We start from the raw sequence: 22,089 nt of genomic DNA, 5'->3' as shown, positions 1-22,089 counted from the left end.
AATGACAGGCTCTCTGGAATATCAAAGTGTCTATAAAAAAAAATCTCACGTTACTCAATATGCATAATGTACACATGAAGTCATCAAGCTGCATGTTCACAACACCCCAACCATATGTATTTTTACTAAAATATTGTGAAATAAACAATTTCCGGTAAACACCTGGAGGGCACACACACACACACACACACACACACAAAAACACAGAATAGTAGTATCTTATAGGGCAAGGTTAATGAGAACAATTAACCTGTGGAGAACAGCCACCATGGGCAGACATGCACGCTTCACATCAAAAGTGACTCCACCCTGGAATTAAACACTGGTTCCCAAACACTCTGAGAAGCACTTCTAATTACAATACCACCATCTCATCCCATATGTAATCTGAAACACCTGAAAATTTCCACTGTTGCTTATTAGACAATGGCTACAATTTGGCTTTCTGTGTATCTCTTGAAGCCTAAAATAAGTCCCTCCAGAATTTTTGGTAATAATCACAGGAGTAAGCAGACAGCAAATTTGTTGTCTTTTGCACATTCAAACTAAATGGACTCTGAAGATGTGTATTAGATAAGAATTCACACTGTTCCCCATCTTTACTCTTTAGAGTTACAAAAATCTGTTGATCTGAGTGATAATCTAAACTATCTCTTATGGGACAGTATATTGACATGTACTGTAGGTATGAAATATGGTTAGGATTGTCTTTGTGAATTTTACATGTGGGTTTGCTTGGATTCTTCCATGGTCAAAAAATTTGCTTCTGGCTAGTATAATAATGTTAAATTGTCTAGATATACTTTTTCAAGCATTCTGAAATGCATGACTGCGGGATATTATATAGGAAATATATAACTACTGTGGAAGCTGGCCCGGTCACAGACAGGCGGACACCGCTGGGTTGCACCCAAACACACATTTATTCATTATTATTTACAGTGCACACTTCCCAGTACTCCCGTACCAATAACCCTTAGCCCAAGCCTTACACAATGCCTCTCTTCTGACCGCCTCCACTCCTCTCCTCCAGGCTTCGTCCTTCTTCCACCCGAGTCCAGCTATCGAATTGAGGGAGACAGCCCCTTTTATATCCACCCTGACGTGCTCCAGGTGCCTCCTGATGAACTTCTGCCGGCACTCCCTGGTGTGGCGGAAGTACCGGCTGAGCACTGGTCTTTGACCTCCCAGCACTTCTGGGTGTGGCAGAAGTGCTGAGAGCCAGGGCTCTCCAGGCATCTGGGCACCCCCTGGCGGTGACCACGGGCCCCCATAGGGTTGAACTTCCATGCTTCTTTCCCGTGATCCCCATAGCCACCAGAACGGTCTCCCCCTCATGGTCCAGAGGAGGCATAATCCCCCCTTCGGTCCTCCTGGGCATCCCGGCTAAGTACTGCCCCCAGCCGCTTGCCATACTAGTTAAATTGCCATTATGTAATAAGATTGCACAAAAATCACATCTCATAGCAACCTGTTCTGAATTGAATTTGTCAAGGCTGAATCATGGTGGTTTATTTAAAAGCTGATGTCACAGTGTCCTTGCATAATCCTCATTAATTTCTACTGTGCTGCTGGCTCAGTTGTGTATAATGCCGACACCTTGCTAATAGTAGTCTTACTTGGGTCTCAATGCCCCATTTAATTTATTAAATGAAGAACACAGATTGTCTTTTTAACATTATGGTCTTCATATATTCAGCACACATAAAACCAGATATTCTTATCCAGACATGAACAGACCACTTTATGCCTGATCTAAAATGAAAGTCTTTCATTGTTTTAGTTTTCTGAGCCACAATAACTCCTAAATCTACTGCAGAATCAAAGATAACACTCTGCTTCTGGTTTGAAGTGCCTCTAATTTGCTACACTTTACAAAGTAGGAGTAATTCATTAACAAATAAGTGGATTTTGAGGATTAGACAAAACAGATTTCTATCAGACAATATCTGCTTCTTATTGTATGAATTTCAGTGGCAAGATAGTTTTGAATAAGTGTCTATAAGGCTAAAAAAGCACAATTATTATTTTTATTTTTATCCTTAGCTTCCCTGCAAAATAATGGCAGTGCTCCTTCACTTTTTTTTCCTGAGTGCCTTTGCATGGATGCTGGTGGAAGGCCTTCACCTCTACAGTATGGTGATCAAAGTCTTTGGATCGGAGGAAAGCAAGCACATATATTACTATGGAGTAGGCTGGGGTGAGTCACACCACAAATGGAGTACACCTTCTCCTTTTCCTCTGTGTTGTGTTCCATGTCATTTTTTTTTACAATATTGGAAGCAGAGAAACAGAAAACTAATGAATGAGGATACTTACATCCTTATTTGACTGTTTCAGAGCAGGGCCATCCTAAACACAAGCTTCAAGTAAAATGTGTGTCACAAAAAGTGTCAATCCAGCTCACTGCCAGTTCATAAAATATGCACCTTAAATAGTTAAAAGTCCACATTTCCTTCAAAAGTACTGACAGTGATTCAGCCTTAAGCACATTTCAAATATTAAAATGGTACACAGTCACATCAATATTTACTTTGGTCAGGCATCAGATTATGCATCCATTATAAAGCAGTTACTAACAGTCTATTAACATTTTATAAATGATAACATAAAAAAAAATTACACTTAAAATTAAAAAAAAAACGAAATATGAAATTGTCTTTTTTCATCGTTTTATCCTTGTTATAATTTGAGCTTCTTTTTAATTTTTCTTTGTGTTTCTCTTAAGCTAGAAGGGTCAATGACTCTATAATGACTTTATAGACTCTTATTTTTGACTCTGAGGCACTTTGAGATTACTAAAATATAAAGTGCAATACAAATAAAATGTATTATTATTATAATGAAAACAAAGAATTAATATTTTGTTTAGAGCTTTGGTTTAGAAGTATATCATTACTTTCTTTTCTGACACCATTTTGTTGTTCAGACACAACTATTTTGTGGATTTTGTGTTGTCGTTTTCCATGGGGATTTCCCATGATGCTCACAGATTGTGGTACTTGTGACATCATTGACACGCTGTTATAAAGTTCACCTTTATCACACTTACCTTTAAAGACTTAGAAAATGCTAATATATACAGAAGCACTGCTTTTTTTACTAATTATATTATCTATGTATTTTAAGCTTGTATTGATTTTTTTTTTATTCTGAGTTAATTTAACTTGTTTTTCTTTTCTTGTATTTAATTTTTTGACATCTCGTAAGCACTTTGAGCTACAGTCTTTGATGAATGTTCTTTCTTTGAATTTTGATTGTAAAAATTAAACTCTGAGTCTTGATTTCGATTTTTGGTTCTGGCATTTCATTCTTTATGACTTTTGGTTTTGACATTGCTTTGCCCTTTGACTCTCCTGATTCTCATTCTGTAATTTTTTTGGACTGACCTTTTTACAGTCAGTGTAATAACATGGTAGAAATGCTTATACTATGATACCATTTTAGATTGATAACTGCTTGACTTCTTGTAGTGAACACATAAACTAAAGCGTTACCTTTATTTCTACCACCAACCATTCTTAACTCCTTATTACAGATTTGATTGTCCAGCCCCAGAATGTCAATGTAAGTTTGTGAATATAATGTCCAATAAAATATTTGCCAGCCTCCACTTATGCTTTGACCCCAAAGCGTTTTCTTTATATGCTTTCTGAGAGAGATTAATAAGACACACACCATTAAGTGTGAAGTGTTAATTTAGTGTTTTGCTGCAAACAAATTGCAAAGAACCATTATTAAATCAACATTTAATGTACGCTTCAAGCATTACACACATCTTATCCATAAGGAATTTGTAGAAGCATCAAAGCAGTACTGCTATTCATCAAATAAGTGGATGCATTTTCAATATTCAAGGCATCTCTTCATCACTAAGCACATGCAAATATTCCACACAACTATTCCTTGCTTGGCATTTGTGACATTTACTTAGCAAAAGCACAGATACATAAGGAAATGCTATTTTTAAATACAGTCTCTTGACAAAATGGTCAGAGAATGTAGGCTACTGAAGGAAAGAAAACAAGGAAAAGAACAAATACTCAAATTACAAAATAGTATGCTGGCTCTTGGAGTGTTCATGTGGGATTTTTGACTTTAGTCTTGAAATATGCTGTTAGGTGTTCCCAATACCTCCCCTGGTATACCACCTATACCAGTAAATGACTGTAATTAATAATAATAATAATAATAATAATAATAATAATAATAATAATAATAATAAAACACTCTGGCCACTGCACAACTAAATACCGTGTAGCAAACAATTCTAAATTAGAAAACCATTGCACTGCAAAAAGCTTGTAATTTTACAGTACTACCCATCCATACACTACAGAGATAATGTTTTTAATTCAGTGGTCAGTAAGAGTAATCTTTCACAGATTTCTAGTGATGTTTTATGCGGACCCATATACAGCATATATTTACATACAAAAAACACATAAATGCAGCTAGGGAGAAAACTTTATAGCCTGCATGTTTAATGCACTTTTATCCTATACTCATATTTCATAATTGTCTTTAGCAGTGCACTGCAAAATAAGTGAGAAGGAAACTCACAAAAAATAAAAACTATGGCTGATATGCTGAGAGCGGGCACTACAGATGGTATAGTGTAGGACAGAAAAGTAAAGGACAGGAGCGCAGTGTATACATGCCTAAGTTGCTGATGTAGAAATAGAAGTCTTATGGGGTTCCCATGAAATACTGCACAAAACCTTTCTTTTCACAAACCATGGGTGTGGTATGAAAGAAAAAAAGTGTCACTTATTAGCAAAGTTCATCCATCCATCCATTCTCTTCCGCTTATCCGAGGTCGGGTCGCGGGGCAGCAGCTTAAGCAGAGAGGCCCAGACTTCCCTCTCCCGGCCACTTCTTCCAGCTCTTCGGGAGAATCCCAAAGGCGTTCCCAGGCCAGCCGGAGACATAGTCCCTCCAGCGTGTCCTGGGTCTTCCCGGGGCCTCCTCCCGGTTGGACGTGCCCGGAACACCTCACCAGGGAGGCGTCCAGGAGGCATCCTGATCAGATGCCCGAGCCACCTCATCTGACTCCTCTCGATGCGGAGGAGCAGCGGCTCTACTCTGAGCCCCTCCCGGATGACTGAGCTTCTCACCCTATCTTTAAGGGAAAGCCCAGACACCCTGCGGAGGAAACTCATTTCAGCCGCTTGTATTCGCGATCTGTTCTTTCGGTCACTACCCATAGCTCATGACCATAGGTGAGGGTAGGAAGGTAGATCGACTGGTAAATTGAGAGCTTTGCCTTACGGCTCAGCTCCTTTTTCACCACGACAGACCGATGCAGAGCCCGCATCACTGCGGATGCCGCACCGATCCGCCTGTCGATCTCACGCTCCATTCTTCCCTCACTCGTGAACAAGACCCCGAGATACTTGAACTCCTCCACTTGGGGCAGGATCTCTCCCCCAACCCTGAGAGGGCACTCCACCCTTTTCCGGCTGAGGACCATGCTCTCGGATTTGGAGGTGCTGATTCTCATCCCAGCCGCTTCACACTCAGCTGCGAACCGATCCAGAGAGCTGAAGATCACGGCCTGATGAAGCAAACAGGACAACATCATCTGCAAAAGCAGTGACCCAATCCTGAGTCCACCAAACCGACCCCTTCAACACCCTGGCTGCGCCTAGAAATTCTGTCCATAAAAGTTATGAACAGAATCGGTGACAAAGGGCAGCCCTGGCGGAGTCCAACTCTCACTGGAAACGGGCTCGACTTACTGCGGCAATGCGGACCAAGCTCTGACACGGTTGTACAGAGACCGAACAGCTCTTATCAGGGGTCCGTACCCCATACTCCCGAGCACCCCCACAGGATTCCCGAGGGACACGGTCGAATGCCTTTTCCAAGTCCACAAAACACATGTAGACCGGTCGGGCAAACTCCCATGCACCCTCCAGGACTCTGCTAAGGGTGAAGAGCTGGTCCACTGTTCGCGACCAGGACTAAAACCACACTGTTCCTCCTGAATCCGAGGTTGACTATCCGACGGACCCTCCTCTCCAGAACCCCGAATAGACTTTTCCAGGGAGGCTGAGGAGTGTGATCCCTCTATAGTTGGAACACACCCTCCGGTCCCCCTTTTTAAAGAGGGGGACCACCACCCCGGTCTGCCAATCCAGAGGCACTGTCCCGATGTCCATGCGATGTTGCAGAGACGTGTCAACCAAGACAGTCCTACAACATCCAGAGCCTTAAGGAACTCGGCGATCTCATCCACCCCGGGCCCTGCCACCAAGGAGTTTTTGACCACCTCGGTGACTTCAGTCCCAGAGATGGGAGAGCCCACCTCAGAGTCCCCAGGCTCTGCTTCCTCATTGGAAGGCATGTTAGTGGGATTGAGGAGGTCTTCAAGTACTCCTCCCACCGACCCTAACGCCCGAAGTGAGGTCAGCAGCGCACCATCCCCACCATATACGGTGTTGACACTGCACTGCTTCCCTCCTGAGACGCCGGACGGTGGACCAGAATCTCCTCGAAGCCGTCCAAAGTCGCTCTCCATGGCCTCTCCAAACTCCTCCCATGCCCGAAGTTTTGCCTCAGCAACAACGAAGCAGCGCTCCGCTTGGCCTGCCGGTACCTATCAGCTGCCTCCAGAGACCCACAGGACAAAAAGTCCTATAGGACTCCTTCTTCAGCTTGACGGCATCCCTCACCGGTGTCCACCAACGGGTTCGGGATTGCCGCCACGACAGGCACCACCACCTTGCGGCCACAGCTCCGGTCAGCCGCCTCAACAATAGAGGCACGGAACATGGCCCATTCGACTCAATGTCCCCACCTCCCTCGGGACGGGTTGAAGTTCTGCCGGAGGTGGGAGTTGAAGCTACTTCTGACAGGGGACTCTGCCAGCCGTTCCCAGCAGACCCTCACAACACGCTTGGGCCTACCAGGTCTGACCGCATCTTCCCCACCATCGAAGCCAACTCACCACCAGGTGGTGATCAGTTGACAGCTCCGCCCCTCTCTTCACCCGAGTGTCCAAGACATATGGCCGCAAGTCCGGCACACCGACCACAAAGTCGATCATCGACCTGAGGCCTAGGGTGTCCTGGTGCCAAGTGCACATATGAACACCCTTATGCTTGAACATGGTGTTCGTTATGGACAATCCGTGACGAGCACAGAAGTCCAATAACAAAACACCCCGGGTTCAGATCGGGGCCATTCCTCCCAATCACGCCCTTCCAGGTCTCACTGTCATTGCCCACGTGAGCATTGAAGTCTCCCAGCAAAACGAGGGAATCCCCAGAAGGTATGCCCTCTAGCAACCCTCCAGAGACTCCAAAAGGGTGGATACTCCAAACTGCTGTTGGCGCATACGCACAAACAACAGTCAGGACCCTTCCCCACCCGGCGGAGGGAGGCCACCCTCTCGCCCACGGGGTAAACCCCAATGCACAGGCTCCAGTGGGGGCAATAAGTATGCCCACACCTGCTCGGCGCCTCTCACCGGGGGCAACTCCAGAGTGGTAGAGAGTCCAGCCCCTCTCAAGGAGATTGGTTCCAGAGTCCAAGCTGTGCGCCGAGGTGAGTCCGACTATATCTAGCCGAACCTCTGACCTCGCACTAGCTCAGGCTCCTTCCCTTCAGAGAGGTGACATTCCACGCCCCAAGAGCCAGTTTCTGTAGCCGAGGATCAGACCGCCAAGGTCCCGCCGGCCACCACCCAACTCACATTGCACCCAACCTCCTTGGCCCCTCCCATAGGTGGTGAGCCCATGGGGAGGAGGACCCACGTTACCTCTTCGGGCTGTGCCCGGCCGAGCCCCATGGGTGCAGGCCCGCCACCAGGCGCCGCCATCGAGCCCCACCTCCAGGCCTGGCTCCAGAGGGGGCCCGGTGACCAGCGTCCGGCAAGGGAAAAGCGTTGTCCAGTTTTATTTTCATTGGAGGTTTATTGAACGCTCTTTGTCTCATCCCTCACCTAGGACCAGTTTGCCTTGGGTGGTTCTACCAGGCATAAAGCCCCGGACAACATAGCTCCTAGGATCATTGGGACACGCAAACCCCTCCACCACGATAAGGTGATGGTTCAAGGAGGAGTATTAGCAAAGTATTCTAAATAAATATAGCAACATTTACAGATAAGCAGTGGATTGTAACATCACTCTTTAGTTAAAAACAGTACTTTAAACTTGATTTACTTTTACTTAGCAAACCTACAATTTTTGTGCTTTAACTACCAAACTGAAAAAAATAAAAATGTTTTATATTTCTAGAACAGCTATTAAAAAGGACTCATTTTAGCAGGCTTAAAAACACCAAATACCTAGTAGTAGTAGTGTAACATGTAAACAATGCATCACGTGTCATCATTTAACCGTACTCCATCATTTTGTGAAAGAGAAATTTTTAAAATTCGTATTTTTATTTTTTCAATACATTTATTTAGTTTAGGGACAGCACGGTGGCACAGTGGTAGTGCTGCTGCCTTGCAGTTAGGAGACCTGGGTTTGCTTCCCGGGTCCACCCTGTGTGGAGTTTGCATGTTCTCCCCGTGTCTGCATGGGTTTCCTCCCACAGTCCAAAGACATGCAGGTTAGGTGGATTGGTGATTCTAAACTGTCCCTGGTGTGTGGGTGTGTGTGTCCTGCGGTGGGTTGGCACCCTGCCCAGGATTGGTCCCTGCCTTGCGCCCTATGTTGGCTGGGATTGGCTCCAGCAGACCCCCGTGACCCTGTATTTGGATTCAATGGGTTGGAAGATGGATGGATTTATTTATTTTGATTTTTTAAATTAGTTTTTAATTTATTCTTACTAATTTGAGCATGCACAAAATTTTAATTTAATTACACACTTCCATTAGTTGTTCAGTTTAATTTTTTACACAAATTTGAAAGATAAGAGCTTATATTTATTGATATGTACTGTATATGATTCTTTGCTGGGGTGCTAATACTAAAGAGCTTGCATATCCTCTCAGTGTTTACTTGGGTTTCCTTCAGAATTCAGCATGCTGACTGGTGTATTTCAAATGGCCTAATGTGAATGTGTTTATCAGTAGTGACTCATCTCACACAAATCACTGGGAGATAAAAACTAAATTAATATATAAAAACAACTAAAAATGCATATAATATCTGTGTTAAAGAATAAAGCTTTGTGCTGCCCCCAATGGAGGAATGCTTCCTACTGTTTTCCTATGCCCAAATGTACACACAATTACAGAAGAACTGACAATTACACAAGGGCCACATACATTAAAATATCCGATTCAGTAATTAAAAAGAAAAGAAATATTCATTACTTTGATTTTTAGCTGGAAAGAGGCAAAACAGATGGAGGATTAAAGATATTGCACTTCTGTCTGGCCAACTCATTAGCCAGAAACAGAAGGTGGGCAATTGTAATCGATAAATCTCTAAAAAAAGGAAGATGAAAAACAAAACAAAACTATTGGTTTAACCATGAAGTATAGCCAGACACACACAAAAAAAGCACAAACCCCCTGTACAAAGCATTAATATTTAATGGGAAGAGATTATGAGACTGCTGATTTATTTTAGTGTGTTATTATATTTACAAAGTGAAGGTCATACCTTTGACAGACTGGAGCATTGAGAGAAGTATTTGTTATTTTAGTCTGGTAGTCCAGGAGCTAAAGTCAAGAGAGGTAATAACTAATTTAAAATGTTTTCCTGTAGGCAGACATGGTGATGTATTTGTTATGGCATTGGACCGTAAACCACAATGGTGCCATTTCAATGTTGTGGAAGTTATTTAACTTAGTTCTGTTCCATAAAATATACATGTGTACATAAACACAAAAAACAGACATGATGAATATAGGGAATTTTTATAGAATTAGTAACAATTTGGTTTTAAAGAGCAAATGTCAAGAAATTTGTGAACTAGATTACAGTTATTTATTAGTTATTTAGAGGGAGTACCTAACCATGCTTTTCCCTAACAAAATGTACCAGCTGTCCCTTGTGCATGCTCCATAATGGACTGGTTGTCTCCTGTAGGCATAGGCATTGTTATAATGAACATCAGCTGCCTGCTGATATGCTCACTGGCCACTTTATTAGGTACAACTGCATGTTAACGTCAATATCTAATCAGCCAATCACATGGCAGCAGTTCAATGCATTTTGGCAAGTAGACACTGTCAAGACTACCTGCTAAAATTAAAACAGAGTATCAGAATGGGGACGAAAGGTGATTTAAGTGATTTTGAACATGGCATGGTTGATGATACTAGACAGGCTAGACTGAATATTTCAGAAACTGCAGATCTCCTGGGATTTTCACATACAACCATGTCTAGGGTTTACAGTGAATGGGTCAAAAAAGGGAAAATATCCAGTGAGGGGCACTTGTCTGGGTGAAAATGCCTTGTTGATGCCAGAGGTCAAAGGAGAATTGTCAGACTGGTTCGAGCTGATAGGCAACAATAACTCAAATAATGACTCATTATAACCCAAGGTATCCAGATAAGCATCTCTGAATGTACAACACGTCAAACCTTGAAGCAGATGGGCTACAGCAGCAGGACACCACACCGTGTGCCACTCCTGTCAGCTAAAAACAGGCAACTGAGACTACAGTTTGCACGGGGTCACCAAAATTAGACACTAGAAACTGGAAACACTTAGAGACTACTATAAATCCCTATATACTACTGAGTTTAAAGAAGACAATATACAATCTAATGCATTTCTGGATAAATTACAGATACCACAAATTGACGCTTTTAGTGTGGAGGAACTCGATAAACCTCTGTCATTATCAGAATTACTGGATGCTATAAAGTCACTCCAAGGTGGAAAAGCAGCAGGCCCTGACGGCTACCCTGCAGAGTTTTACAAGAAATTCTCCGCTCAGCTAGCTCCCCTCCTATTAGCAACATTTACAGAAGCCAGAGATAACCAATCTCTTCCACAAACCTTTCGCCAAGCACTAATCACTGTCTTTCCAAAACAAAATAAGGACTTATTACAATGTGCATCATACAGACCAATTTCACTTCTGAATAACGACGTTAAAATACTCTCTAAAATCATAGCTAGAAGGATGGAGAAAGTGCTCCCCTCGGTAATATCACAAGACCAAACTGGATTTATTAGGGGCCGACACTTATCTTCAAATCTTCGACGCCTGTTTAATGTAATATACTCACCAACTAAATCAAACACCCCAGAAATATTATTATCATTGGATGCAGAAAAAGCATTCGACATGATTGAATGGAAATACCTTTTACTATTTTGGAGAAGTTTGGGTTTGGCCCGAACATTTGTGCATGGATTAAATTACTGTATACTAACCCAGAAGCTTCAGTTTGCATCAATAACATTTGCTCAGACTACTTTAAACTAGAACGTGGCACAAGACAAGGATGCCCTTTGTCACCACTGCTGTTTGCAATTGCCATTGAACCACTGGCAATACATTGTCGAAATACTGATCAGATAAAGGGGATTAGCAGAGAAGGACTGGAACAGAAAATCTCATTATATGCAGATGACATGGTACTGTATATATCGGACCCAGAAAATTCTGTGCCTGCAGTCTTAGCAGCACTCACAGAATTTCAAAAGCTCTCTGGTCTCAGAATTAATCTGAATAAAAGTGTACTCTTTCCGGTGAATTCGCAAGCATATAATATTAGATTAGACACCCTTCCTTTTATCATTGCAGAACAGTTTAAATACCTCGGGGTAAACATCACAAGTAAACATAAAGCTCTATATCAACAAAATTTATGTCTGCATGGAAAAAATTAAACAAGACTTGCATAGATGGTCAACCCTTCATCTCACACTAGCTGGAAGAATTAACACTGTTAAGATGAATATTCTTCCTAAGCTCCTTTTTTTATTTCAAAACATACCAATATACATTAATAAATCGTTCTTTAAGCAATTAGATTCAACAATAACCTCATTTATTTGGAATTCTAAACATCCACGCATCAAAAGAGCGACCCTACAAAGACAAAAGGCAGAAGGTGGCATGGCTCTACCTAACTTCCAGTTTTATTACTGGGGCAAATATACAGGCGATAAGAACCTGGACACAAATAGAAGAACATACACAGGCATGGACCGCAATAGAAGTAAAATCCTGCAGTACTTCTTTGTATTCCTGCTCTGTGCTCCAATAAACACACGTTATCGGCAATACACTAATAACCCAATTGTGCTCCACTCACTTAGAATCTGGAACCAATGTAGAAAGCATTTTAAGACGGAGAAGCTTCTTTCTGTGGCACCCTGCAAAAGAACCACCTCTTTCAACCCTCACAAACATATGCAGTTTTAATATCTGGAAAAATTTGGAATTAACTTGCTTAGAGATCTTTATATAGACAACGTCTTTGCATCCTATGAACAATTACATTCCAAATTTAACATTCCAGCTACAAATTTCTTTCACTATCTTCAAATCAGGAACTTTGTTAAACAGAACCTTCCAGATTTTCCTCATCTTGCACCCTCATCCACGCTGGAAAAATTATTGCTCAATTTCAAGGAGTTAGACTCCATCTCTACAATATATAAAATCCTTTTACAATCCCTTCCTTTCAAAGATCCAAGAGGACACTGGGAAAATGACCTCTCAATTAATATATCAGAAAAGGAGTGGAAAGTAGCAATGCAGAGAATTCACTCAAGCTCCATATGCAAAGCATACAATTATACAACTCAAAATTATATATCGAGCACATCTGTCTCGACTAAAACTCTCCAAAATGTTTCCAGGGCATGATCCAACCTGCTAACGTTGCAACCAAGCCCCAGCCTCACTGGGTCACATGTTCTGGGCCTGCACCAAATTAACATTATTCTGGACAAAAATTTTAATTACCTCTCAGACAGTCTTGGACTCACAATCCCTCCTAACCCATTAACAGCTGTGTTTGGGGTTCTTCCAGAGGGTCTTAAAGTGGAGAAAGACAAACAAATTGTGATTGCATTCACTACACTGTTGGCACGCAGACTTATTCTGATAAACTGGAAGAACCCAAACTCTCCTCTTTTAAGTCAGTGGGAAACCGATGTGTTATACTATTTGAAATTGGAAAAATCAAATACTCAGTTAGAGGATCTGTGCAGACTTTTTTCAAAACATGGCAGGATCTAATCAGTAATATTTTGAAATGAGTTTATAAAGCACAGAGAATTTGTTGATTTAGGTATTTTTTACAAGCCTTAAATTTTACACCATTTGGCTTGCTCTCTCTCTCAAGGGTGGGGATCGATCTGTTCTTAGCATAATTCTTTTTTTTTTGTAAAAACTTGATTACTATGTATTGATTATAATAAAATTAATAAATAAAAAAAAAAAAAAAAAAAAAAAGAAACTGGAAACACATTGTCTGGTCTGATGAGCCTTGATTTCTGCTGCAACATTTGGCTGGTATGGTCAACAACATGAAAGCATGGATCCATCCTGCCTTGTATCACTGGTACAGGCTGGTAGTGGTGGTGTAATGGTGTGGCGGGGTATTTACTTGGCATAATTTGGGCCCCTTATAAACAAGTGAGTATTGTTTAAATGCCTCAGCCTATCTGAGTATTGTCGTTGACTATGTCCATCCCTTTATCATTGAAGTGTACTTCTAACAGGATAATGTGCCTTGACACAGTTCAGATCATCTCAAACTGGTTTGTGGAACATGAAAATGAGTTCACTTTACTCAAATGGCCTCCACAGTCATCAGGGGCCTCATGCATAATGCAGTGCGTAGAATTCGCACTATAACATGACGTAAGCACAAAAGCCGAAATGTGCTTACGCACAGAAAATTCCAGATGCAGGAATCTGTGCGTACTCCAACTTCCACGTTCTTCCGCTCCATAAATCCCGATCAGCATGAAAACTAACGCACGTGCACGCGCCTTCTGTCTCGCCCGGTCTCCTCCCAGAATTACGCCTCTTTGAATATGCAAATCAGTATAAATAGAAGTTAAGCTCAGTGTTCTGTGAAAAGGCAATGGCAAAAGCAAGAGGGAAAATATAAGAATTTCAGCGAATACCAAGTGGAGGCAAAGAAAAATGTACTATCTGTTGGTTTATACAGTGGTATAATCAACAAAAGTAAGCTGATCGAGTGACATAGTGTGTTGGAGAAACAAGCTCAAGTTCACAAAGTCGCACAGTGCCCGACATAAAAAAGGAGTTGTCACATATCAAAGTCGCCATAAAAAGGCGAGTCATAGCCCACCGTCTGAGTGTCATATGGAAGCTTATTAGGGTACATTGAGAAAAAAAGGCACAGAGTAGGAAAAAAGCACAAAATGTTAACTTCAATCTCGAAATATCCACTTTAATCACGTACTTTATTTTGTCATTAAAGTAGAACATAAACTTCATCTTAAAATCGTTTAATTTACTAGTTTCTCAAATCCCATCGTAACTAAAGTAGCACGTTAAATGCTTTGTTTTGTATTTGATCTTCAATGTGCTCTATGTGTGTGAATCACTACGTGCTTCCGTTCTTTCTCTTTCTCCGACAGAACACAGAATCCTCTACATTCGTGATATTACAGCTCTTTGAATAATTAAAATATTGAGATGTATACAAGATATCTTTTTCATGATGATAGGAGTTAAAGCATGTTATTAAATAGGGGAACACAGTGCGTGATTGTGTGAGACCTTCGATGAAATTATTGTAGCAGTACTGTCTCTTTCAAACATATTATCCTCCAATTCCTGTCCTTACTTTTCTTTCTCCAAATACCCAATCGCCAAACAATCAGCTCTGTAATTGACGTTAAGCCATCTGTAAGCTTACAACGAAGATTCTTCAAAACTTTTAAGGAATATTGAAATATCTTCATAGTACGTGTTTAATTATATTTATCCATCTATCCTTCCAGTGTTGCGCCATCCTCAGCAAATACACAGCGCAAAGCAGGAACAATCTGTGAACTAGCTAGTGCTGGGGCACCGTGTCCTCACATGTTTAATTAACAATACAGATTATTTAAATGGAGTTAAAGTTGTATCTGTATAATATAATCAACATATTTTGCTGCATTTCCTCTTAAAAATGATATCGTCATCATATGTAAATACACGCTTTATAAAGTGGTGCAGGTTGTGCGATATTATAACTGTAGTGCAAGTTTACAGTGGGGTAATAATACTTATCAGTACAAACAGTTCTACAAGGAGCAATTGATTGAGTGTGTTTATAGTTCTTGGGATGACACTCTGTCTGAACCGGGAGGTCCATACAGGAAAGGCTTTGAAACGATTTGCCGTGGCTGAGGCATCGTGTGCTTGATGCTGTATACCGATAATTCTCTTTCCGATCAGCTGCTGCTGTGATTCACACTCAGATACAGTGATATAAATACTCCGAGTGGTGCAGTGAGTAATATGGAAAAAGATGATCCGCTGTGGCAACCCTTAATGGGAGCAGCTGAAAGAAGAAAAAGAAGAAGAAGAAGGTGCAGTGAGAGTAACAATGCTAAAGCAGTTATGGTATTTTGAATACTATGGCTATTCCCTGGACCATTATATTGCTACAGGTTAATTACAATTAGATGCATTACACTAATAAACAATATGCGATTAACTTCAGTGTATTTATAAAGCTGCGTCAGGAAAAGAAAGGATAACCACACAGGAACAGTAGCACTGCGTTGACGTTGGGTGCCACCAGTCTGCAAAACCGAGCGGAGAACTTGCGTATGACAAGGTATGAGGTACCGTGGTAATGTGCGTGACTTTACGCCAAGTGTAGGTTTTATACATCGCGATTTGAATGTGGAAACGTTCTTACGCAACATTTCTGTGCGTACGCACCATATATACATGAGGCCCCAGGTCTCAATACAAAAGAGCACTTTTGGGTTGTAGTGGAACGGGAGATTCGCATTATGGATGTGCAGCCAACAAATCATGATGCTATCATGTCAATATGGACCAAAATCCCTGAGGAATATTTTTAGCACCTTCTGGCAGCTCTGAAGGCAAAAGTGGGAACTGAGCAAAAATATTTGTGCTACCACACTGTCACTTTTCCTTATTTTATCATTCATTTATTGTGCATCACTATAGAAAAGGCAGGAGGTCATTTTCTCTAATGAGCACTTATCAGCATTTAACAAGTACAAAGGTATACTGCACTTCTTTGCAAATATTTTTTACAGTTTTAGCACAAGTGCCTTAAGTGACACGCTTAGGGCCATGTGCCGAGCTAAACTGATCTAATTAGGAATACAAACTCTTTTATTAAAAATTGTATTTCTACTGTATATTATTTAATCATTTTCTTATAAAAAGAAGATTAATACTTTTAAAATGGCTAGTTAATCCTATATTTACTTTTTTTTCTTTTGTATTCTTTTCTTAGGAGCACCACTAGTGATTTGTATTGTTTCAATTACTTCATCTTTACACAGTTACGGAGATGTTGGCAAGTAAGTTGGAACAGATTTGAAGTTTCTAATACTTTTTTTTGAGGAAACAACTTTTAAGTTATAATATTGCAAAGACGCTATGCCAAAGACCATGCAACCTGAGGAAATGCAAATGGCTAATTGTCATTTCACTAATGTTTACAAGGCATCAAGATACACAGTAAAAAAAAAAAAAACAAGTCTACATTAAATTCAATATATATACACTTGTTATATTAATTATCTCATATATATACACTGTTTACAATTGTTTAATTTAACAATTTGGATATAGTTCTGCATTATTTAAGTGTACTATTATGAAGATGACTGTAAACAACAGTTAAAAACAAAAGATTTGTTCTTTCTTTTTAAGTTATAACAATTACTTCATAGTGAAAAAGAAATGTGCAGCCCTTCTGATCAGAAACACGAGTCAAATACACAAACCAAAGTTTTATTAATGCTAGAGCAAGGGACAGAGTAACAATGTATCCTGCACGGGCCAATTGGCTTTGATTTACACATTAAATTAATGAAATATTTTGAGTTACTCAAAATCAGAAAAGAGACAGATAATTGAGTTGAGTAAAACAAGTTTTAAGTATAATCCAAATCCCCTCTGCTTTGAATTAAACGTTTGATATATTAAAACCAGTGAAGGAAGAATAAAGTAGGTGTAACATCAAATATAAACACTGCGGTTCATTTTTTCTTATTTTAAACAAAATGTATATTTTGTTTCAAAGCTCTTTTAAACTTCAACTATTTATGAAAATGACATTATGTAACACAATATGAAAATTTTAGCTTGAAAACAATGGATTTGTAAGGCCTGCCACTCTACACATACCCTATGACTATAACTAGATCATCACATAATCACAAGTACACTTTGTCCTGTAGACTGCTGTTTCTATTACAATCAAAGAATCCAGTTGTAGAAAGGCCTTCTCAGGTCCCATAATCCCTACCCTGCTTTTAGACATTTGAGTCGATTTACTACTAAATACATAAGCAAGTAGTGGCTCTGGGTGCAATGAGTATTTTTATTATTAAGCTTGACATAAAGGTTGCAGCCTTTGTATCTTTTAATTAAAGTGCATGCAAGGAAGCATGATGAATTATTTAATGCAAAGAGCCAGAAAGTGTGGTGCAAAAGTTGTTTTTTTTTGTATTCATTCAATTCTACGAGCATACCTTGAAATTTAGGCACAATGACAGGACTGATAGGTAAAAACTGGATACATTAGCACAACATTACTAATAAGAGTCGACAGTGAACATCTAGTTTGGTAACAATTATGCTAATTGCATTCCAGTGATCATGTACCATTAGCAACAACTGCAAAATTTACTATAGCTATAGATACACACATCCAAATTTGTTCCTCGGAGAGTCACAGTAAGGGTGGGTGATGCAATGATCCTTATGGGTGACACTGCAGTAGTGACCCGCTGGCCTGACTATATTGAGCAGCTGTTTAAAGCTGATCCTCCGGGTAGGATGTTGGACATCTCTGACTCCACGGTTCTTGAGGCTGATCCTCCAATTGGCTGTGAACCACCCAATTTCACTGAGATTGCACAGGTAAAGAACACACTGAGGGTAGGAAAGGCTGCAAGGATCTGTGGTACCCAGGGTGTACTTCTCCTGGCTGGTGGTAAGCCTATCTTCCTGGTATAGCAGACAATATTTGTTTCCATTTGGGAGATGGCTGTAATCCCAGCTGACTGAAAAACAGGACTTGTCATCATTATCTGGAAAGGGAAGTGTGATCATCTGGTTGCAGCAATTACAGGGGGATAACACTGTTTTGGTGCTGGGTATGGTACTTGCTTGGATCATCCATGATGGGATCCATGATCACTTGCTCACCTGCCAGTGACTGGAGCTGTCTGGTTTTACTCCTAAGAAGTCTACCATCGACCGCATTCTGGCATTAAGGATTCTCATTGAGCGCAAACGTGAATATCGGTAGAGTTTCTTTGAAGCCTTTGTTGATTTTAGTAAAGTTCTCAACTCAGTTGATCATGGGATCCCCCTAAACTTGCTGTTTGTCATGTCCAATCTGTACACTGGTACTGTGAGTGCTGGGGTGTGTTCTGCTCCTACTCTGTTCAACACTTGCATGGACTGGGTGTTGGGCAGGGTCGTGGGTCCAATGGCTGTGGGACATCTGTTGGTGAAGAAAGATTCACTAATCTTGACTTTGCCAATGATGCGGTGATCTTTATAGAGTCAATGGAGGCTTTGATCTGGACTCTTGAGAGACTAAGTGAGGAATTGCAAGTGTACTGTATAAAAACCAAGATCCGGGCATTTAATGACCCCTTGGGCACAGTCAGCAGTGTGTCTATCTGCAGGGAGAGCGTCGACCGTGTGGAGAGGTTTACTTACCTTGCCAGGAAATTTCACGTCTCTGGTGACTCTTCCTGTGAAGTCAGTAGATGCATTGGGAGAGCATGGGGGGCCATGAGGTCACTGGAAAGGGGTGTTTGGCGCTCTCAATATCTTTGCAAAAGGAAGTAGGTCCAAGTCTTTAGAGTCCTGGTGCTTCTTATGTTGCTAAATGGTTGCGAGATATGGACGCTATCCAGTAACCTGAGACAAAGGCTGTACTCCTTTGGTACTGTGTATCTTCGCAGAATCCTTCAGTACCACTGCTTTGACTTCATGTTGAATGAGCGGTTGCTCACACAGTCCCAAATGAGGCACATTACCTGCATTGTGAGGGAGCGTCACTTAAGGCACTATGGCCACGCGGCGCAATTCCCAGAGGGTGATCCGGCTCGCAGGATTCTCATTGTTGAGGGCCTGTTGCAGCTGGACCAGGCCAAGGGGACACCCACGTAACACATAGCTGCAGCTGATAGATTGTCATTTCTGGAGTGTGGGACTGGACTTCGTGTCTTCCTGGTGGGTTGCCAACCGGGAACCCAAGCTGGTTCGTCGTGTGGTGGGTGTGGCAACGTGCTGTACCAGTGCATGCTCCCCAACTTGACCTGACCAATAGATAGTGGCTCAGGCTTTCTCAGAATAAAAGAAGCAGCTGCTGCGTAAGGTGACACTTGATAGTGCCAAATAACCACAAAACATTGTAGTTTTGCTTCTTAATAGCAGAATTGTGTTTTATGTGTATAACAATGTAATGCCAGCCACTTATGCATTATCTTTATCATAGCAAAATGTAAGAGGCGCTGAACAATAAATCCTTCCACTGCCAAGAAGAGCACTGGAGCTATATCAGCATGCTATAAAATACTTCACCTCTTTCAAACTCCATGTATAGTTGTTCACTAGCATACAGTCAAACTGCATACTACCAACAGTTCTGAATAGGAAAAAAGAGAAAATAACAGACAGAAGCTCTGGAGCTTACCACTTGCTTGACTTAACTGTTTAGAGTAATAACAGTAACATAGGATATTAAAAATTTTCATTAAGCAGTGGTGTGGTGCTGGGCACAAATGATTTAATGCACCAACACTTTTTTCTGTGACTGAGGTGATGCTAAGACACTTGTATATAGACCTTGTGTCATCACTAGGATCACTGATTTAAGAACTTAAGAGGTTGCTGTATAGAACTGTTGAATGAAATGTTCTTTTGTTACAATTTTTTATGAGAACTAGTACTTTACACAATATACAAATTAGAAAAGCCATCCACAGATTTGTGACAACTGTAGAAAAAACCCATAGGAACAGACTTAATGTCAGTCAGTGAAATCTACACCAGATGGTACCATAATAATCCTTATGTCGAGAATGTCAGTCACCCCAGGCCCATTCTCGTGTCATACATTAGCATGGAAGCTTAGAATGCCAGGTTGGGATTCCCCCTTGGGGGCCGATGTTCAAAAGATATAAAGTAATAGTTGCAGAGGCTGAGAGCTTGGGGTTAGTGGAGCTTTGTCCCCTCTTGGAAGTGTGAATATTTGGGTTGGTAATATGGGCCAAGACACAATGGTATGCTTTCATTAACTACTAGAATGTATAAATAAAGAGGAAAGAGCATAGTGGTCCACTTCCAGTACAAGTTGGTACTCCGTACAACTGCAGCTTCACTCGTTTATTTCCCTGTTCTATTCTTATTTCCAGATGGTATAGTGGCACATTGGTTAGTGCTGCTTCTTCACAGCTGCAGAGTGCTGGGTTTGAAACCTGACTGTGGGAAGTGTCTATTTGGTTACTGAATACCCTCCTTCTTTCTGCATAGGTTTTTCTCCAGGTACTCTGGTTTCCCTCTACATTCCAAAAATGTGTGCATTAGATTAATTAGTGATTCTGAATTGGTTCTAATGCTGCCCAAACAGATTCTCGCTCCTGTGACCCTAAATTGAATCAAACAATGTCAATAATGAATGGAGTGATTATCATTTATTACTGTCAGAATAAACATGTGTTAGAAATCCAATGTGTTGATTGCATAGAGCAAATAAAGCATCAGTCATAACAGACATAGCATCCTCCTGTTATTCATGTTAACTTCCCATTCTAATGGCATTGCAAAACAATTTATAACAGACCTTGAAAAAAAAATTCATACAGTTTCTAAAGTTTTGGTAAACTTGCGTTTGGTTTATAAAGAAAATGTACATTTTCCTTAGACTTACTGACAATGATCCCTTTCTTCTGGTCTTTTTCATTAGCTGCTATTGTCTCATGTCAGCAATGCAAGATTTCCATTGCAGCTGTTCACTGAAATATCTACATGGTGCCAGGAGGTGATGTGCAACAATACATTAAAAGAGAATGACACAGCCAGGTCATTTTCAGAGAGTGTTGGAGTTATTATTAGGGTACCTGAGAGAAGTAAGCACTAATGGCTCTCTCTGAGTAACTGTGCTAAACGCAGTCTCAGATGTTTTCTGACAAGGACTCTTCAGGCCTGTCTGTTCAGTGCCCTAGCTAATTGCCCTCTAGAAATAACACATTCCAAGTGTATTTAAAAGGCAATAACTTAATAGACATAGCAATAACTGACCTCTACTGTCAAGTAAGAAGCAAGCTTTTGTTTTAAGATTAAAATTTAATAATAGTGCTTTCTTTAACTTCATGACCCTGTCCAGAAAGAACCACATTATAAATCCATATTCAGAGGGATATTCATTTTGTATGTGCGCTTATGTCTCAAGGGACTTGAGTCTTAGGTTTCACCCTGCGACAAGATACGGGAAGTTTCCAGCTAAATGTCACCTTACTGCCCAATAACATGCAGTGACATCAGATGCCGGTCTTGAGTGTATATGCACGTCTTCTTAATGAATTGCCCACTCTATTTGTAGAGTCACGCCACACAGTGGAACAAGCAAAACTGAACTACAAAAAGTAAAAGACATGTATGTTGCACACCGTTAAATATTAACTAACAGACCAGTTTTGATCAATTCTCATTTTTGCTTTAAAACCCAAATAGAAATTCCCCCTAACAATCTAGCAAGTTATCTGCTAGTCAGCCTTTATTTTAAATAGTGTCTCTAACAGCGTGCATCATCACAGGACACTCCACTGGGATACTAAAATTGCAAAAGAATAAAAAATTTGCAATCTCAAAAGAAATTAAAAAATGCAAATGAAAAAACGCAGCATTTACATGGAAGATACAAAGAACAACTTGCAAATATTCCTGAAAGACTGTATGTGACAAAAGTAACTATACAAATATAAAGCACAGCTACAAAATACAGCTACAAAGCAG

General features: G+C 40.8%; 1 protein-coding gene across 2 annotated transcripts in view; it reads left to right on the top strand.

Moving 5' to 3' along the window:
- The window catches only part of adgrd1 (adhesion G protein-coupled receptor D1), a 161,368-nt gene that overhangs the window by 95,114 nt on the left and 44,165 nt on the right, over window positions 1–22,089 (top strand). For both annotated transcript variants that reach the window (XM_039772048.1, XM_039772047.1), the window contains 2 exons: window positions 2,047–2,200; window positions 16,340–16,406. In XM_039772048.1, the coding sequence (XP_039627982.1) occupies window positions 2,047–2,200; window positions 16,340–16,406 (221 nt within the window). The remainder of the gene's footprint in view (window positions 1–2,046; window positions 2,201–16,339; window positions 16,407–22,089) is intronic.

Source organism: Polypterus senegalus, chromosome 12 (genome assembly GCF_016835505.1).
Source record: "Polypterus senegalus isolate Bchr_013 chromosome 12, ASM1683550v1, whole genome shotgun sequence".
In the NCBI taxonomy this organism is placed as follows: domain Eukaryota; kingdom Metazoa; phylum Chordata; class Cladistia; order Polypteriformes; family Polypteridae; genus Polypterus; species Polypterus senegalus.
Note: the sequence above shows the minus strand (reverse complement) of the source record. Positions and strands in the feature narration are given on the sequence as shown.